At 45.1% G+C, this 18,701-nt stretch overlaps 1 protein-coding gene across 5 annotated transcripts in view; it reads left to right on the top strand.

The window, feature by feature from the left end:
* Positions 1–18,701, top strand: part of PACS2 (phosphofurin acidic cluster sorting protein 2) — a 180,179-nt gene that overhangs the window by 85,649 nt on the left and 75,829 nt on the right. For 4 of the 5 annotated variants that reach the window (XM_084637745.1, XM_084637746.1, XM_084637743.1 and 1 more), the window contains exons 8-15: positions 1,727–1,786; positions 3,597–3,754; positions 7,878–7,968; positions 9,670–9,744; positions 10,058–10,176; positions 11,561–11,696; positions 12,813–12,917; positions 15,705–15,811. In XM_084637745.1, the coding sequence (XP_084493871.1) occupies positions 1,727–1,786; positions 3,597–3,754; positions 7,878–7,968; positions 9,670–9,744; positions 10,058–10,176; positions 11,561–11,696; positions 12,813–12,917; positions 15,705–15,811 (851 nt within the window). The remainder of the gene's footprint in view (positions 1–1,726; positions 1,787–3,596; positions 3,755–7,877; positions 7,969–9,669; positions 9,745–10,057; positions 10,177–11,560; positions 11,697–12,812; positions 12,918–15,704; positions 15,812–18,701) is intronic. The other variant, XM_084637744.1, reaches the window with a different exon arrangement.

The raw sequence follows: 18,701 nt of genomic DNA, 5'->3' as shown, positions 1-18,701 counted from the left end.
TACTTCTGCGCTGCCTTCAGAACTGAGCAGCCAGAGAGTGGTGGCTGTTAGCTGGACGCCCGGCTCTGAAGGTAGTGCCCGCCCAGTAGCAGCACAGAAGTAAGGGTGGCAATGCAATATCGTACCATGCCACCCTCACTTCTGCACTGCTGCCTTCAGAGCTGGGTGGCCGGAGAGTGGCGGCTGCTGACTGAGGGCCCAGCTCTGCAGGGAGCAGCGCAGAAGTCAGGGTGGCAATACCACACCAGGCCATCCTTCTGAGCTGCTTCTGGCGGCGGCTCTGCCTTCAGAGCTCAGTAGTACTGCAACTTTTCTCTTTCTCCCCACCCCCGGCACCCCACACACACACACACTAACCTGGCCACCTTCCCACAACTCCTTTTTGGGTCAAGACTCCTATAATTACAACACGGTTCAATTTCAGATTTAAATAGCTGAAATCATGAAATGTACGATTTATAAAATCCTATGACCATGAAATTGACCAAAATGGACTGTGAATTTGGTAGGGCCCTACTTATAGGCAAAGATTTTCAAAAATCTCCTGAGGTCATATTTAGGCATGTTTAATTTTTTTCAGAAGGTTGGTAGGAGCTGCTGGGTGCTCAGCACTTCTGAGAATCAGGCAGGTGCTTAAATATAGAATTAAAAGCCCAACTTCAGGCTCCTCTTTTTGAATCTCTTGGCTGGACTCTGTATGAACACAGACACTAGACGTTGCAGTGAGGGAAATAGCCAGCAAAATGAGGAACTAGCCTTCACTAAGGGTGGGACATTGCTTTCCTCCATTCAGAATAGCTGCCACTCTTACATACCCATTCAGCTAGCTCATGCCAGTTCTCTCAGGAGGTCTAGTGAAAACATGTATGGGCCAGAGTTTTGCAAAACTTGTTTGCTAAAGCCAAACGTCCCAGGATTGTTTAACTCTCTGCAGATGTTAAGATTAGTTTCATCCTGCTGCAGGCTGGGGGTTTATGGGTTTTGCAAGAAATTAGGCAAAACCCAGTGCTTTGGGTTGTATTATTTTGAGTGAAGCTCTACATTCAGAGCTCAGGAGGCACAGATTCTGGCAAGCCAAAAGGCTTGTCAAACACTAGGACCCAACACCCCCCATTCCTCCCAAGTCGTTAAAGCTCCACTGTTAGGGTAAAATACTCTGCCAAGATGATCTGCAGATCTTTGCTATGGAACCAACTTTCCAGTCACCCACATGGGGGAAACTGGGACACCCCCATCAACTGTAAGAGTTTGTGTGAAAACTCCCTGCTCCCTTGTGGAAAAGGGTCAGTTGTATCTCTGAAGGCAGGTGGCACTTCTGCATTAAGGAAGCAGAAAAACAGCCTGAAGCACTCACTATATTCATCAGCTTGTGACTAACTGGCAGGCTAAAAATGTTGTCTTTCCACTAGATACATAAATACATGGCTAGCTGAATGCAATGTTTAATGTATCTTGGGGGCCCATAGAGATGTAATAAGGCTAAACCAGTCAGGGCTGGAATTGAGTTGTTGTGAATATGAATAGTATAGCATGTAGCATGGGGAATTCTGCTCTTCTTGGGGAATGGCACATAGGTAGGCGGAAGGGCAGGGGTGCTCCTTGGTTTGTGGCTCAGCCCCATACATGGTTCTACCTAGGAGCAGTCAGTGTATCCATTTTTAGCTGTGGTGGCGCGCCTCTGCATTCCCTCTTGCCGTATTTATGTAAAAGTGTTCTTGACTTACAGCAACAAAACTTCAAGCAGAAAGTGGTGGCGTTGCTGAGAAGGTTTAAAGTCTCTGATGAGGTAAGTTAGTTAACACTCACTTATACCTCAGACATGCTGCTTCATGAGTTCAGCTTATTTTCAGGCTGTTTCTCCTCCTTTCTCTCTTTTGCTTTCCTTCCTTTCTTCTCACATCTGTACTGGGAATGGTCCCGAGTTCCCCAGTGACTTTGCCCAACATTCTGAAGCTTTGTTTGGACCTCAGTTGAACAGGGCCAGTTCAGTACTAACTTCAAAAAGCCATCAAGATTTTCTGGATGCAGTTTTGTCAAAGATTTAAAAGACACTTGTGCACCCACTTGCTTACAGACTGGTTTGTAATCATACCTGACCCTTTCAAGGACTAGTAGTCTGGTGTTTGTTGCCCATTATGTTAGATCGCAGTTTATTTTCTTATTGCCCTTATTATAAAAGCTTAGCAAAATATGCTGAGGAAACAAAAAAATCCCCAAGACAGTAAACCATCCAGTGAAAGCTGAAAAAAACGACAGAGACAGAAAAGAAAATGTAAGCAAACTTTTAAAAAGCATCCGATGCAAGTGCAGCCCGACAGTTCACACAATTTGAACTGCCCCATCCATATGAAACGCACCAAACACAACCACCGTGTCCCCGTAGAGGTAAATAAATGGTCCCACGGGAAAGTAACTAGCCAGATGATTCAGCTGAAAGCAACTCATTCCACCTTGGTACTTTATTCTTCCAAACATAGCTGCTAAGGGAAAATAAGGCACTTGACCCCTCTGGTGCCCCAAGCTGATGGATTCCCCATATCTCATGGCACCAAGTAAACATCCTTGTCAAAATCACTGTTTCCTTGCTATCCAGTCCTTAAGTAATCCTTCCGTCTGTAAAGTACTGTTCCATAGACTCTCACTCCAGCCATGTTGGCCTCCATACAGAACCCGTGCTATGTAGGAGGCCCCCTGTTTGTGGCAGGTGCAATACCTGCAAAATAGACTGTTCTTCCATGGATGGAACGCCCTAAATTTACCCTCCCCCCCACCTTTCATTCCTGTTCCTACTAAGGAAAAACAACTCCGCAGGAATAGTATTGTAGCTGAGATCTGGGCTAGCTGCACTGCAGCTGTTCAGGAGAGAGCACCCTCTTGTGCTGGCTTTAGGATTGGCACCAGACTGCACCCATCTCAAGATCCTACTCTAACTGTAGATGTTTTGTTCCTGTCAGTCTCTCACATGTGAGGAAGCTGATGGAAGCTTTGGTTTATGGACTTTCTACTAGATTTTTGTTAACCTTCAGTTTGCTAATGAGGGAAATCCCATCTGGATATAATCTTTTATTCCTTTAATTGCTTGCAAATAATATAATGAAATAAGTCAGAAGGAGCTGGAGAGTCCATTCAAGGTTAGGTGACCTGGATAGAATACAGGATGGAATATTATGTACTTTTTATACTGTTGGTAGAATATTTATAATGGGCTCACACTCTAAAGTTACATTTATAAAAGGGCTGTTAAATGATCAGTAAATATTTTAATAACTAGTTAAAGATTCTTAGTCTGACAGGTGAATAGGTTGCTTATAACATCTATAACCACTTTTACTGATATGCTTATAAATCATCTATAATATGCAGAGCTCATGTCTGTAACAGGCTTAAACATCTATGAACCCTTTATAACCTATAAATGGAACTTGCATACAGAGTGACTCACAGTGACGTATTCTGAGATTGGCCTGAAATTTGGGGCCAACAGAAATACCAGCCTATTGTACAGCAGTCGCTGTGTGTGCTGAAATGACTTGGGATGGATCTGTCCCCTAATCATTTCTGCGCTGCCTGGTTGTATCCACGTGTCTTGTGCTTAGGTTCTGGATTCAGAGCAGGACCCAGCAGAGCATGTGCCGGAAGTGGAGGAAGACTTGGATCTTCTGTATGATACACTGGATATAGACAACCCCAGTGACAGTGGCCCTGAAATGGAAGATGATGACAGTGTCCTCAGCACTCCTAAACCAAAGTTAAAGTAAGGGAATTTGGCTCTGGTGTTGGTATGGGCTTGAAGAAGCCATAGGTAAAATTAATTGGTTGAGAAACAAAACAATGCTTGGCTGCTAAAGTGCTCTACAGCCTCCATTTCCAGCTAAGAGTTTGGAAATATTTTTTTTGGAAGTGGGGGGGAATTGAAAATGAATCCCCTCTTACACCATTTATAATTACGTGTTACATTCATTCCATTCCTACTTTCCTTTTCTCCTTGACCTGGCAATGGGTCACGGTATGTATTTTAACCACAGCATGAAAGATTTGCACATGCTGGGCAAGAGTTTACATCTTATCCCGTTAGCCCTGCTCTCATCACATCCTGTTGTTAAGTGTGCTGCCTGGTCTTATGCATTGCAGACAGAACAGAGGAGGGTGCTATTTGATGCCTATGTCAGACAGATGGAGGTGCAAAGTGCCCATTGGCAGTAAGTGGAACTAAAAACTATATGCACACATCCCCCTGCTGGGGAAGAGGAAGAGAGGATGGGAGAAGAATGCGCCAGATGGAGTCATCAGACCAGAACCAGCAGCAATTGAAAGTCGAGAGAGGCCAGGCTGTGAGGGAGTGTATGGTAGGTCCAGGAGGAGGAGGGTGAATTATGGGAAAGGTTGTTAGATGCCATTGTGAGATGGCTTCAGTGGAGTGGAAAAGATAGAAACCAGACCGGGGTGGAGTTGGAAGAGAGGAATTTGAAGCAGTGGTTGTCAAGGGCACTCTCAATGAATTTAGAGGAGAAAGGAGATGGGGCAGTGGCTGGAGAGGCAGGTGAAGTCAAGAAGGGCGCTTTGCTGATGGGGTTAATTGGGGCATGCCTAGATTTTGAGGGGAGCAAGCTAATCAAGACAGCAAATGGAAGGGAAAGCGATAGCCAGGTGGGGATTGTGTTGAGGTGAGTGGAGGGGGTTTGGGGGAGAGAGCAGACAAGGAGCCATGGGATTGGGGAGAATGAGAGGCTGTTGGAAGCTGCAGAGGCAGGGAGAAGGAAAGCCAAGGGAGATCTTGTAAAGCTGTGTCTTTGAAAAAGGTGGCAAGACCTTGTGTGGGAGGGATGGTTTCAATGGGGAATCAAAGGCAGGAAATGAGTGCCAGGAGAATTGTTTTACAATGAGTATGCCAGGCCTGACAGAGGAGAGAACCTAGTATCATTTAATGTTCCGATGATGAAAAGCTAGCATTCCAGTGAGTCAGTATGGTCTGTGTTAAATGGATTAAATGCCAGCTAGCTGATAGGTTGCAAAATGTAATTGTTAATTGGGGAATGATCAACTAGAAAGGCTGAGAATCTGTTCCTGGTCAATGCTATTCAGTAATTTGTGAATGAACTGGAAGAAAATGTAAAGTCTATTGCTGACAGTTTGCAGGTGATGACACAGACTGGTAGCAGGTAAGTTACTAGGACAGGTTGCTTGTAGAAGGACATAGACCACTTGGTAAACTGGGCAAAGTCAGATATCCATCTTCATGTGGTCAAATGGAAGGTCTTACATCTACGAACTAAAAATATAGGATATACCTAAAGAATGGGGGACTAAATTATGTCAAGAAATGTTTCTGCAAAGGGCTTGCAGGTGATGGTGGGTACATTGAAAGCTTGTGTTCAGTTGATTGGTGCTGGGGTTAAAAGGGCCAACTCAGCATTTGGATATAAACAAGGAAATATCGAATAGGAAGGTGATACTATTACCTCTTCATGCAGCATTAAGGAAACTGTTTCTGGAAGCCTGCGTTCATTCCGGTGTCCACATTTTACAAGAAGGTTGAAAAATTGGAGGGTTTATAAAGCTAAATGATTTGCAGAATGGAAAACATCTCTAAAATGAGAGACTATTATACATTATGATCAAGTAACCACTTAACCTTCTTTGTTAAACCAAGTACCTGTGTTGGCAGAAGACCTGATAAGAGATGGTTCTTAAACCTATAAGACAAAGGCATGACAAGAGCCCTTGGCTGGAAGCTAAGCTACATAAGTTCAAACTGAAAATAAGGTGCAGATTTTTAAAACTGAGGCTGATTTGACTATCAGAACAGATTAAGAATTTACTATACCTCTTGGCAATCATTTTAACTTAAATCAAGACTCGATGTCTGTCTAAAAGATACATTCTAGCTCAGCCAGAAGTTTTGGGGGGCTTGGTGCAGACTCTCACAGCATGAAGCTCTATGGCCTGTTATATAGAAGGTTGAACTGGATGATCACAGTGCCAAGAGCATAAAAATCTATTTAAATTTCATTTCAATTTGATAAGTCACTTTAAGGCCTGAAGTTACTGTAATCTCTGTGGCTCGAAAGCTTCTCTTTTGCCACCAGAAGTTGGTCCAATAAAAGATATTACCTCAACCACCTTTTCTCTATTATCTGTTAAAATAAATTAAATGCTAAATCAGTTACTTCTCATAGACTTGAATGAGTTAAAAGCTGCTTTTTATATAGAGTCAGGGGACAACATCTCTACTTTTTGGGTCAGTCTTTATAAATACGGCACAGTGTCAAGTACCGCGTTATGTACAGTCTTTATAATAGTGTGAATGCTGGGGTACACTTTTTTCCTTATCATAGAATCATAGAATATCAGGGTTGGAAGGGACCTCAGGAGGTCATCTAGTCCAACCCCCTGCTCAAAGCAGGACCAATCCCCAATTAAATCATTCCAGCCAGGGCTTTGTCAAGCCTGACCTTAAAAACTTCTAAGGAAGGAGATTCTACCACCTCCCTAGGTAATGCATTCCAGTGTTTCACCACCCTCCTAGTGAAGAAGTTTTTCCTAATATCCAACCTAAACCTCCCCTTATGTCAGTACAGTACTTCCAGTTTGTGTAGAAAAGCATTCACTTTAGTTCCGTTGGGTTTCAGTTGAGCAGAAATACTTGTAGTTTCATGTTTACAGTTAAACCATCAGTCATCTAGTGTTCTTCATTGTGTAGCTTTAATTAGATTTCAACAATAAGGGTTGCCAGGGAATCTGAGGGTCCTTTTCAACTTATTAAAAAGTTTGGTTTTGTATATTTTTAGGTGAATTCCAATTTTTTTCCAAGTGTAGCTTGACACTAATCATAACTTAAAAGTTCATTTAGTAAATCAGAAATACATCATTTACCATTGTGTAGCATTAAAGATGTAGAAATTAATCATCTGAATAAGTGTAAAGTTGTATGATAGCCTAAATCTGTATAATTATAGTGCAGCCTCCGGGTTAGGAAAAAATACCAAACCTAGTGTAAAGAGTATATGAATCCAATCAGCAAGTTCTAAAGGTTATACCAACCGTGAGAATGAACTTTCCTTGGGAAAATAACTAAAGTACAAACAGAAAAAAAATAAATTAAGATTATCTACGTGCTGATGTAAATCATGATGAAAAGTGGTGAGTTAAATCCACCCTGCCATGGTGGTCCCTTCTGGCCTTAACATCTATGAAATTTCAGGTTGAGGGACATCTACGTGTCTGCAGGGCTTTCTCCAGAGGGGGTCGGAGATGCAGGAGCAGGATTGGTGAAGCAGATTTTGAGCGTGATTCAGGTTGCAGGGGCAGATTTTGCAGTGGAAGAGAGAGACAGTGGGAGTGGAGGGAATTGGCAATGGAGTCGGCAGGGGAAAGGGGGACTGAGTGATATAGAAGCCATGGACATGGGTGGGTTAGAAGTCGAAGAGCTGGGGGGGCGGGGGAGTTGCAAGAAATGAGGATGAAGTGCAAGGAGGAAGGAGAGAGTAGAGCTGACTTTCATTCCACATAGTTTAAAAATCTGAATTAATCCTGGGACCAGTCATCTGAGGTTGGCACACAAGAGCTCCGCTTTTACAGAGTGGTACACTTAGAGGTAAGGGACTGGCTCATGGTTGCAGTCAGTCACTAGCAGAGCTAGAATCAGGATCCCGGGTTATTCTGACCCCCGTTCCTATGCTCGAACCATCAAACTCTACTCTCCGTTCTTCCTCCGACACAAATGGCAGCTGCTAACAAATCCCTGATGAACTAATGAGGGGTGGGGGGGCAATTACACCCTCTGGATATCTGTCTGATTTTAGATTAGGAGTGTGGGAGCAGTGGCCATTGGTTTCTTTCTCAGCAGATAACCATATCTTCTGTCTGTCTTGTCTTAGACCATATTTTGAAGGCCTGTCACACTCCAGCTCTCAGACAGAAATTGGTAGCATCCACAGCATCAGAAGCCAAAGAGAGCCATCAAGTCCTGTAAGTCACTGTTTCCAAAGGGTTATTTATTGGCAGAATGATGTTGCTACAGCACGGTGTACTCTTCCCAACCAAATAGCAACATTTCACCTGAAATAAATTTACACTAGCCAAGCAGTATTAACCTGCCATGTAGTTGAATGTGTTCAACCTTGATGATCATGCTGTGCTGTAATTCATGCCGATACCAGCCTCTTTCTTTGTGTCTAATTCTGCATAGCTGGTGAGTGAGGCATGAATCCAGTGCTAAGAGAGCCTGGGTAAATTTAAAAAGCAGAGTTGCAGAAGTTTGAGTTTCCCATGGCAGTAAGTTAGACTGCATGTTTTGCCTGTTTACGATGTTAAAAGGTTTACTAAACAATCCTACATTCAATTCCACATAAGAACCGGAGTAACAAATGTTTCCTGTAGGAGCCTTAACTGCTTGAGCATTGCATGCATGTGTCTGTGTTTAAAACATTCAGATAGCAGTGCCCATCGGGGCAACCACACCCCACCTATGCCCTCTTGTGGGGCCCCTGACTTGTATATGGGAAGGGTTGAGTGCCATCCCAAATGCACCACAGTTATGTATGATGTCTGTAGTCAGGACAGGACTCAGAGGTGCTCTCAGGTGTATATGAAGTAGGGCTTTGTTCACAGGCAGGAGTAGTTTTAGTTGGGGTTGGGATTCGGTACCTAGAACCCTTCAGGCTGAACTAAGAGGTGGTCGTGTGGCTGCCTTGGCATGGCTCCAGGGTGGGCGGAGAGGGGTGCTGCTTAAAGGAAACTGTTTTGGGGGCAAGGTGCTGTTGTGCAGATGGCATCTTGGGTTTTGATGTGAACAGTCAGGCTTGGACTTTGTCTGCTCTCCTTTGGCAAGAAGCCCCATAAAAAAGGTCTTGATGCAGCCAACATTCTGCCCCCAGCACCTGCCTCAGTCTTCCAAGCAGCAGCATCCCTGTGAACCATTATGTTTGTACCTCATGTGTGACTCTGTCTCTGGCAGACTCAGACCCTGTCGATTAAGGAAGCCAGTGGAGCCGACAGAGCAAGGGTGTTGAAGGTGGGCTGCTGTGTGCTGTTGTGCCCTCAGTATCAGTTAATGTTCAACCCCGGGCGGTATCAAAACCACTGCTGGAGGCCTTGTGGGGGTTGGTATCTCTGCGGAAAGAGGCTTTCCCTGACAATAGTTTGCCAGGCTATCTTCTGTTATGGCTTCCTAATTGACAGGTGTTTTAGTGAAACATTTCATTGTTTAAATTGAAGATCTGAGGGCGGTTCAGGTTCTGTGTATGTTAGCCTTGGACTGGCAAGGTAGTGACCACCTAAACCTCCTGTGAATACTGCCCAGCAGCCCTCCATTGTGAATCTGGCTTGGAAGCAGTGAGGTATGAAGTGCACATCTGTAGGGGGCGCTGTGCGCTCTAGTGCAGGGGTTCTCAACCTTTTCTTTCTGAGGCCCTCCAACAAAATCCCAAATGAATTAATGGGGGCAAAAACTCCACAGCCCATCTTTGCCACAACAACTGGTGTTCTGCATAGAAGAGCCAGTGCTGATGTTAGGGGGTAGCAAGCAGGGCAGTTGCCCAGAGCCCCACAAAGCTAAGTTGCTTGGGCTTCAGCCCTGCTTGGCAGACCCCCTGAAACCTGCTTACGGCCCCCGGTGGAGAGCCACTGCTCTAGCGTGCCATGCTTTGATGACTTTCTCTTGCCAAACAGGTAGAAGTGCCTGAAAAGACAAAGAGCCCTGGAAGCAAACATCCAGGCGACAGTATCTCTGACACTGTGTCTTATGTAAGTTTAAAAACTCATTTGGTAACGTTCATCCAGTAGTTTGTGTTCGCTATCCGTCATGCACTGGGTGGGCTTTGTCTATATCATCATGGCAAAGCCCAAAGGGACGTAGCCTTGCAGATCAGTCTCTAGCTAACTTCTTAAGATGGTCTGGCTGGGGGTTCAGTTTATGTCCATTCCTGGCGATCTTATCACACCATGAAAGCTTTTGTTGTGAGTAGCTGATGTGGGTGGAACATGGTTGGTGTATCTGCTAGAGCCAGGGAGAGCCGAGGATTTCTGTGGCTTTTCACATCACTATTTGTGTTTGTAGGAGCCTAGCCAGCAAGACTCCCAGGAAGCAGAACTCTCCACGCTGGATGTGTTCATTGAGAAGCTCCCACCAAGTGGAAAAATCACCAAGACAGAGTCTCTCATTATTCCTTCCACCAGGTAACACCCTAAGCAGCAATAGCAGCAGGCATCACATCTGCTATTGGAACTGGCTAATATGGTATGGAAGCGCTTCATTTTTTATATAGTGCACCACTTCAGTTTATGCAGCAAGGGTAATCAGCTGTCTTTGGTCACACTTATCTGACCCCCATTACATAGTATCTGAGTGCCTCCTCAGTCCTGTGAGGTAGAGCAGTGTTCAGCCCCTGGAATAAGGGTCTCATTTCATCAGCAGAGGCTATATCTGCAGGATTGGTGTGATGGTCTTCCTTCCACGCTTCCTCAGCTAGGATGGTAGCTGGCTGGGACTTGGCTCCTTGAGGGCACGTCAAGGTGAGTGTGGATGGGGTAGGAGCTGGGAGGTGCAGTTCTCAGAGACCGACTCCAACCTGCAGGATGCCTGGGATGGAAGGAGTGGAGGGACTGCAGGTTATGTGGAATATTGAACTGAATCATGTTCTGACAATCAGGTCCCTTTTGAGAGGTGTCATGGTGGACAGCCAAAATTATTAGTCTCTTCTGACAACGTGACCATCAAGCTGAAAGATCAGATGTTCCTTATGAACTGCTCTTGGAGGTAGACACAGTCACTTACCAGTTCCTATTGGCTTGTAGTGGTGACAGCTGTTTGGTCTATGGGTAATAAGGTGCTGGATCTCACTCCAGTTCCTAGCGGACAGGTGTCATTTGCGTAATGGGACAATTTCTTGGGGAGGACATGGTCCTTTATTTGATATTATTTGATGATGGAATGTGATTAATTTTGTGGCTTAGTTTGAAAAATCCCCTTGATAAATTAAAACTGATAGGCAGTAATTGGCTCCCTTGTAGGCATTCTTAGAAAAGAGGCTGAATAAGCCATGGAGAATCTGCTATCTCCCCACTAGAGGTGATGGGCCCTCCATGGTGGGTGATGTGTGTTGGCAGGGCAAAGGGGAGGATGTTTCTATTGCTGCTTCCTGTACTGTAATGGCAGGGACCTTAGGCCCCAGGGCTGCTAATCCAAAGACATTCACCAATACTAACATCAGACACCGGACAAAGTTTATATACAAATGATTTATTAAAAAATTGAAGTGGTCTAGCTGCCTTGTTTGTCCAGCAGGGCAGTTTGAAGTCACTGGGGTTAGAGTAGCTTGGATTTCAGGGCTACCTTCAGTTAGTATTTCTGATTAGTCTTTCTCAAGCAAAGTGCTAGACATTCCTCTGGGGGGCAGGTTCATAAACTATGGAGGGGCAGGAGGTGTCTTGGGCTGTTGGCGGGTCTCTGACCTGAGCACACTATGCAGAATCCCCTTGATGCAGCTCAGGATAACCCTTCTGGCAAACAGCTTCTCTGTGGCCCTGAGTGAATGGAGACTGTGTAACCATTGCAATTTAGCAGGACAGAAGGGAAGCAAACTGGTCGCCGTGGGAGAAGCACTTCACTGAAGGAAAGGCAGCCAGCGAGGCCACAGAATGAGAGGGCAAACAGCCTGGACAATGAGCGCTCTCCAGACACCAGGCACCACCTGCAGGTGAGATGAGCTCCACCCCCTTCACAACCTTCCGCTGTGCATCCTTCCTCAAAACATCCCCTGTGGCTCCTGTTCCACCGGCCTTCTCCCCTCTGAAGGCCAGGGATGTGGCTCCACCGGTACACAATGAGTTGAATTTTTTTCTCAGCTGATATCCCATTTTCTGACTATTCTCGCTGCTTTTGGTTAGTGCATTGCTTTATATCAACTAGGATGAGACTGAAAAAGACTGGGGCAAATGGCAGCAAAAAGAACTAAATGGTGATCTCTTAAGACTAGTGATCTCTTGGTGATCTCTTAATCCCCCAGGAAATGCCTAGTTTGAAACAGAGGGGTTCCCTAAGGTGATCCAGTGTCCATAGCACAAGGGGGGAAACACAAAAAGCCACATCAAGTCCTCAGAATCTGGGTCAGCTGACCCAGTCTCGCGTTAAAGAGCTAAAAAGGGCAGCGTAGACATTTCCGCTTGGTCTGGAGCCCGGACACACGGACACACACACACGGACACACACACACACACACACACACTTCCAGAGCCCAGACTTGAGCTCAAGTGGGAATGGCCACACTGCTGGTTTTAGCCAGACTGTGCAAGCCAGAGCCAGTTGACTGGGGCTCTGAGATTCATTGCCACAGGTTGTTTTGCAATGTAGACGTACCCAAAGTGGTGTTTCTAGCAAAGTCCCTACTCTGTGTCCTGGGACTTTTATTAGCCACAGAATTTGGTAATATTGGACCCAGAAAAAAAAATTACTGAAAATCTAGCCCCCCAGCAGTGACTGTATTTGATATTGGTTGATACAACTACTTTGTTGTTGTGTGTCCTTTTGTCATCACGGAATCACTGACAAAACAAATCCCAGCTACTTCAGTAGTATGTGGAATATGTGCTTTGGAAATGTTACTGGGTCTCTGCCTCATCATGCGGTAGAGCTCCCAGCTTCTATAAAAAACAGGGCTCTTGGAAGTGATGGAAATAGAACATAGTCTTATTTGTGTCTTTCATACAGAGCATCTCCGAGAACTTCACAAAAATAACGCTGCTGGTTCAGATCTATGAGCAGTTTGTCCCACTGTTCCATTCTCTGTTTGGGGTTTTTTTTTTTGTATTCACAGATTCCAAGGAAAACTGTGTACGATCAGTTGAATCACATCCTGATTTCTGATGACCAGCTACCAGAAAATATTATTCTTGTCAATACTTCAGACTGGCAAGGCCAGGTAAGTGCAGAACAGATGCTGAGCCCTAGGTTTTCCCGCAGGCAATTCCTGTTGCTCTCTGTACAGGGCAGGGAGGACAGGATTTTTAGCTTACATAAAAGGAAGAGCGAAGCAACCACTAAGGTTCATATTTTTCTATTTAGTAAATGGGTCTGATAGTATTTGGGAGTTGTGGCAGCAGGTAACTCATGGGCCGAGGGATCTTATTTTCACAGAGAATTATTGCACTTCAAGTGGTTTGAGCATTGGCCTGCTAAACCCAGGGTTGTGAGTTCAATCCTTGAGGGGACCATTTAGGGGTCTGGGGCAAAAACTGGGGATTGGTCCTGCTTTGAGCAGGGGGTTGGACTAGATGACCTCCTGAGGTCCCTTCCAACCCTAACCTTCTATGATTCTATGATTCTAAGGCGGTTCTTAACATGAGCCTTCCATGAACACACCCCCTTCCACTTAAGGTGGCACTCTCCTGGGTTAATCAGATAAATTTTTTCCTTGCTCGTTGGAAATGGCTGAACGGTTTTTTCTCTCCAGGACACTTGAAAGGAAACCCTCAGAAAATGAATTGAGATGGGGTACTTGGACGGGGGGTGGGAGGAAGGGGATGCCCAGCAGTACGTATTCACAGGGACTCTCCTGGCCCTGTAATGGAGTGGAGGAGCAAAGGATAAAATCTTTGGATGCTACAGAACTAGCATAGGAGGGCAGTGCTAAGAGAGGCAGGGAATGTGTCCAGTAGAAGTGAGGAGGGGGGCAAGCAGAGTACGAGTGCAGCAGTCAGATACTTGATGTCATAAAAGTGAAATAAATGAGGGCAGGATTAACTAATTCAGTGCTAGGGCTAAGAATTTTGGGCACAGGTAACAGGTGCAAAAAATAACATTCCTGTGGGAACCTTAAAGTATCACCCCCTCCTTGCATGCACGCTCATTTGCTAAATGCACCTTACACCTTAAGTGGAATATGTAAATACTACCATTGCGCTCTTACTATGGTGCTCGTGCTTTATTTTTACATCAGGGAGATAAGGCTTGTTTGCCTTTTTCAGATCAAGTTGCACTCCTTTCCCACCAAACTAGACACGTTTAAAAAACAAACAAAAAAACAGAAAAAAGTGTGGAAAGTGCCTGATATTATAATTCATAGACCTTCTCTATAACACTTAGAATGGTCCAGTATGGAGAATGGTGGTACGAGAATCATGGGCTTGCTAGCCTTACTGCAGGTGAAATTGTTGATCTGTGTGATATTTAGACCCTGATTCTGCAGAAAGCAGGAGTGTTTAATGGAATCTAAAAGAGCAGCTTGGCAGCAGGTGAGTGGAGTGGTGCTGTTTGGCCACAGGACTTTCCCCCATGGTGCTCCGCGCTTTGTGTGGATCAGATTGGCCTACCCCATCCACATGCTCCAGGCATGAGGCCTGCGGGGCAGATGGTACAGCAAAAGAGTGGGGTGGAGGAGAACTGGGTAGTAAACAGACAGTCTCAGCATTAGCCAGTGGAGCTGACATGTGCCCAGGCTAAGTGAGGGAAACATGAAGTTGTAATTAAGGCTTTGCATGGGGGATGTGGAGGGGAGACACTAACTGTTGTACTTGTGGCATCGGATGCATCCGATGAAGTGAGCTGTAGCTCACAAAAGCTTATACTCAAATAAATTTGTTAGTCTCTAAGGTGCCACAAGTACTCCTCTTCCTTTTGTGAATACAGACTAACACGGCTGCTGCTCTGAAACCAGTCACTAACTGTAGTGTTTCCTTAGCAGTTGGAAGCATTGGGTGGTTCTTCTGGAGGTGGAGTCTGTCGCTGTCAAGGAAAATGTGCTGTGTGGGCATCAGGGTACAGTCAGAAGAGTCCTGTAGCTGGTTTCCTCGCGTTTTAGGGTGTGAGAAGGGGAGGATGTCCCATTTGCCAACTCCTCATCCCTTTTAGATTGTTTCTGGAATGGTAATTGCAGTGGTTTAGTCTGCAGCAGCTCTTGTTTTAATCAATAGCAGCCTTTGTGGGGAACAGGGGAGAGAGGCTGCTCTAGCTATGCTTCTGTAGCAAGAAACACAAATTAGCTTGTGTTCTGTGCAGGAAACCTGGAGTGAACTGTTTTGATTTTGTTTTTTAAAGGGGGTGGCGGAAGGAGGGGGTTGGTAATGAGCTATGTGCTCTGATGTTCCAGTTGCTGGAATCCCACCATGATTCTGCTCTCAGAAGCTCTAATGAAACATCTGGTGCGATCTGTTTGACACCTTGGTACCAGAAGTGGTACATTCTGGGGGAGATGTCACTGTGCCAGCCAATAAGACACACTCTTAGGGCATGCCTGTGCTGCATTCACCTGGTTGCAGCTCTGACAGGTGTAACCGGCTAGCTTTAATCTAGCTATCATGGCCAAAAATAGCAGTGAAGACTTGGTGGTGCAGACCCTGGCAGTATGTCCCAGCCTGGAACCTGGGTACATTCTTGTGTTGCTAGCACAGTGGCTCGCTGCCACTGCATCTTCACTGCTATTTTTAGCCGTGCTAGCTAGATTAAAGCTACTGTGAGTATACCTACCCGGGCTACAGTCATGCTTCTGATTGCAGTTCGGACACACCTTAGAAGGGCTTTTACTCCTGGAAGAGGTGTCATAGAAAACTGCAGCATGGAGTGCAGCCAATAATTCCAGGAGCTGGAAACGCCTATGTCTGAAAATACCCCAGCAGGGCAAATTTACGTGTATATGTGTTTCTGACTAAAAGTTTGGGTAAAATCAAGTCCTTTTGGCAGAGCTTCATAACATGTTTCGTTGTCTTCCCAGTTTCTTTCCGATGTCTTGCAAAAACATACCCTGCCTGTGGTCTGTACGTGCTCTTCTGCTGATGTGCAAGCAGCTTTCAGCACGATTGTCTCCAGGATACAGAGATAGTAAGTTCACGTTTTATTTAGTGTTAAATTATTTAAATTTAAGTACAATAAGATGTCTGTTCCCCACCTCCAGACAAACTAATGATGTAAAATAACCATATGTTCACAGGGCAGACTAGAGAGCTACATACCACAAAACTGAAATGAGTTTTCCCTCTAGTAATTGATGTAGTCAAGAAATATACCCCACCATCTAAATCTCATCCATTCCCTAATGTCCTAGCAAGCTGATGGTCTTTGCAGCATGCCCTAAAGGTGAAAAGACACAGCCTATTTGGATCAAGAAGGGGAAGCAATTCCCAGAGCCTAGGAGATCTCAGGAATTATGCATTGCCAGAAATCTTATACTGAGGGGTTCTGTAGAAGTACCTCCACTGACCCCCAGCTGTGTTGTTCTAATGGGAAGGGGGACAGGTAGCTAGGACCCAGGCTGTCTGGGTTTTGTAGGTCACAATTTACCCCTGAGCTTTATCTTCAAACCCCTGCAGTTGGTTCAGTGTCTGTCCAAACCCAGGTCTGTGTCCTGACTGACAGGGATCCAGGAGATCCAAAGCACTTACTTAATGGGAGCTGTCTCACCACACTTTCTTCTGTAACCTTGCTCAGAAACGGGAGATTGGCTCTTGAACAGGAATGAGCCAGTTTAAGGTCAAGGGATGGCTTCTTCCCCCATTTGGAGTGGTGGGGGTCCCTCCCAGGGAGGTAGGGGTAACAACACAGCCCCCATATTCCCCCAGATGCCACAGCAGGAGTACTTATTTCCCAGAGAGGAGCTTGTAGCCAAAGCGGGGTGGCTCCTTTAGTACTCAGTAGCAGCCTGGGTATATCTCTGCTGGGGTAGTGCTGGGAGGACCCACCAGAGCAGTGGGCCTCGGAGTTAACATCTTCATCGAGATTAACAGGACAGTTCACGCCTTCCAGAGCTATTGTTTTGGGCTTCCTGCAGACTCAGGCACCACACTGGTCTTATTTTCAAACTTTAATCACGAGGGCTTGAAACTCATTGCTCTAAGGGAGTATAACCATGCCTTCCTAGGTCACAACTGAAAATACCAAATTCAGGACAAACTGCTGAGAAATAGGGCACCCCTCCTCTCCTCCTCCCCCCCCCCCCCAAAAAAAAACACTTGGTGGTTATTCTCCCATAAGGTATACCAAACCAGCAACAAAAGTAAACTTCTGTTTCACCACATTGGCTAATAAGTCAGAAAAGCAGTTTCCTTCGGTATTCCAGTCCCAGATTCAACACTCAGACACCAGACTTAAAGATTAATGTTTTTTTAAAACCAGTTTCATCAAACAAAAGGTGATTCTAATCCCAAAGGACCAGCCCTATACCCAGGTCAATATACAACTTCAGATCTTACCCAATAATCACACTGTTGCCAGTTCTTTAGTATCTAAAATCTAAAGGTTTATTTATAAAAAGAAAGAAAGAAAGGTGAGAGTTAAAATTGTTTAAAGGAATCAAATACATACAACAATCACAAAGTTCTTGGTTCAGGCTTGTAGCAGTGAGGGAATAAACTGCTGGCTTAAGTCAAGTCTCTGGTTGCTTCCAAATCATTGGAACATCCTCAAATTCCTTGGTTAGAATGCTTCCGGTAGTATAAATTCATAGTCCAGAGGTTTGAGCAGGAAAGAGGCAAAATGGAGATGTTTCCAGGGCCTTATGTAGCTTCTACAATGTGGAGGGAAACCCATTGTTTCAAACAAAGCCCTCAGCACAGCTAGTGGAAAATCACAGTGAACAAAATGGTTTGGAATCGCAAGGGCAAGTCATATGTCCATGCATGGTTTCGCCTAGGGCTTGTCTACACTGGCACTTTACAGTGCTACAACTTTCTTGCTCAGGGGTGTGAAAAAACACCCTCCTGAGTGCTGCAAGTTTCAGTGCTGTAAAGTGCCAGTGTAGACAGTGCACCAGCTCTGGGAGCTATGCCCCTCGTGGAGGTGTGTTGTTTTGGTTTTTTTTGTTTGTTTTTGGTTTTTTTAGAGCGCTGGGAGAGCTCTCTCCCAGCTCTCTCCCGCAACTACACAAGCCACGTTAAAGCACGGCCACGGCAGCACTTGAACGTTGCCAGTGAAGACGTGCCCTTCGTTACAGTAGTAGCCAGTACCTGTACTCCAGATGGAACATTCACAGGAAAGTCCATTCATTAAGTGTAGATAGGCATCTTCTGTGGTCCATTATGAGTTAAGTGTTCCTTGATGAGCCATTTAATTTGACTAGTTCCTTCAGGATGTGCAGGCTAAATACCTTGTGGGCGTTACCCCAGGAGCAAGCCTATTTGAAATACAGGTATAGAGTCAATGCTCATAACTTCAAATACAAAAATGATACATGCATACAAATAGCATAATCATATTCAGCAAATCATAGCCTTTCCATGGACACCTTACTTGACATAATTTGGATAAGATTTGTTGAAATTATATAACAGTGGTAGCAACAACAATCTACACGGTCATGTTTAATCTCAGACCCCAGAAACTGAGGCCATAGGCGCAGTCTTGTAGTACCTGTGTCTTAATCTGGTGCTGGGAGGGACCACAGACCAGTCACCACACAGACAGCTCAGATTAACAAAGCCATACATAACTCTACATAAGTGTGTCTGGGATCCTGTGGATGCGATAGTGGAAGCAAAGAACCATTTCTTTGCCTCCTGCACAGCCACAGCATAACAAGTGAACTCTTTATGCCCCAGATGATTCGCTTCAGCCAGAGACTTCGGCTACCAGTACTCTAGCAGAGTGAGCGGAAGTTGTTACCCCTCAGCAACATGAGTGCAGGGATAAGACCGAATATTTGTGGATAATTCTCTGCATACAGTCAACTGTACATCATTCTCAGTGAAATTTGTTGCGTATAGTAAGTCTCTGGTTC

This window comes from Lepidochelys olivacea, assembly GCF_965140295.1.
Source record: "Lepidochelys olivacea isolate rLepOli2 genome assembly, chromosome: 8".
NCBI lineage: Eukaryota > Metazoa > Chordata > Testudines > Cheloniidae > Lepidochelys > Lepidochelys olivacea.
The sequence above is the reverse complement of the archived record's forward strand: the minus strand, read 5'-3'. Positions and strand labels throughout refer to the sequence as shown.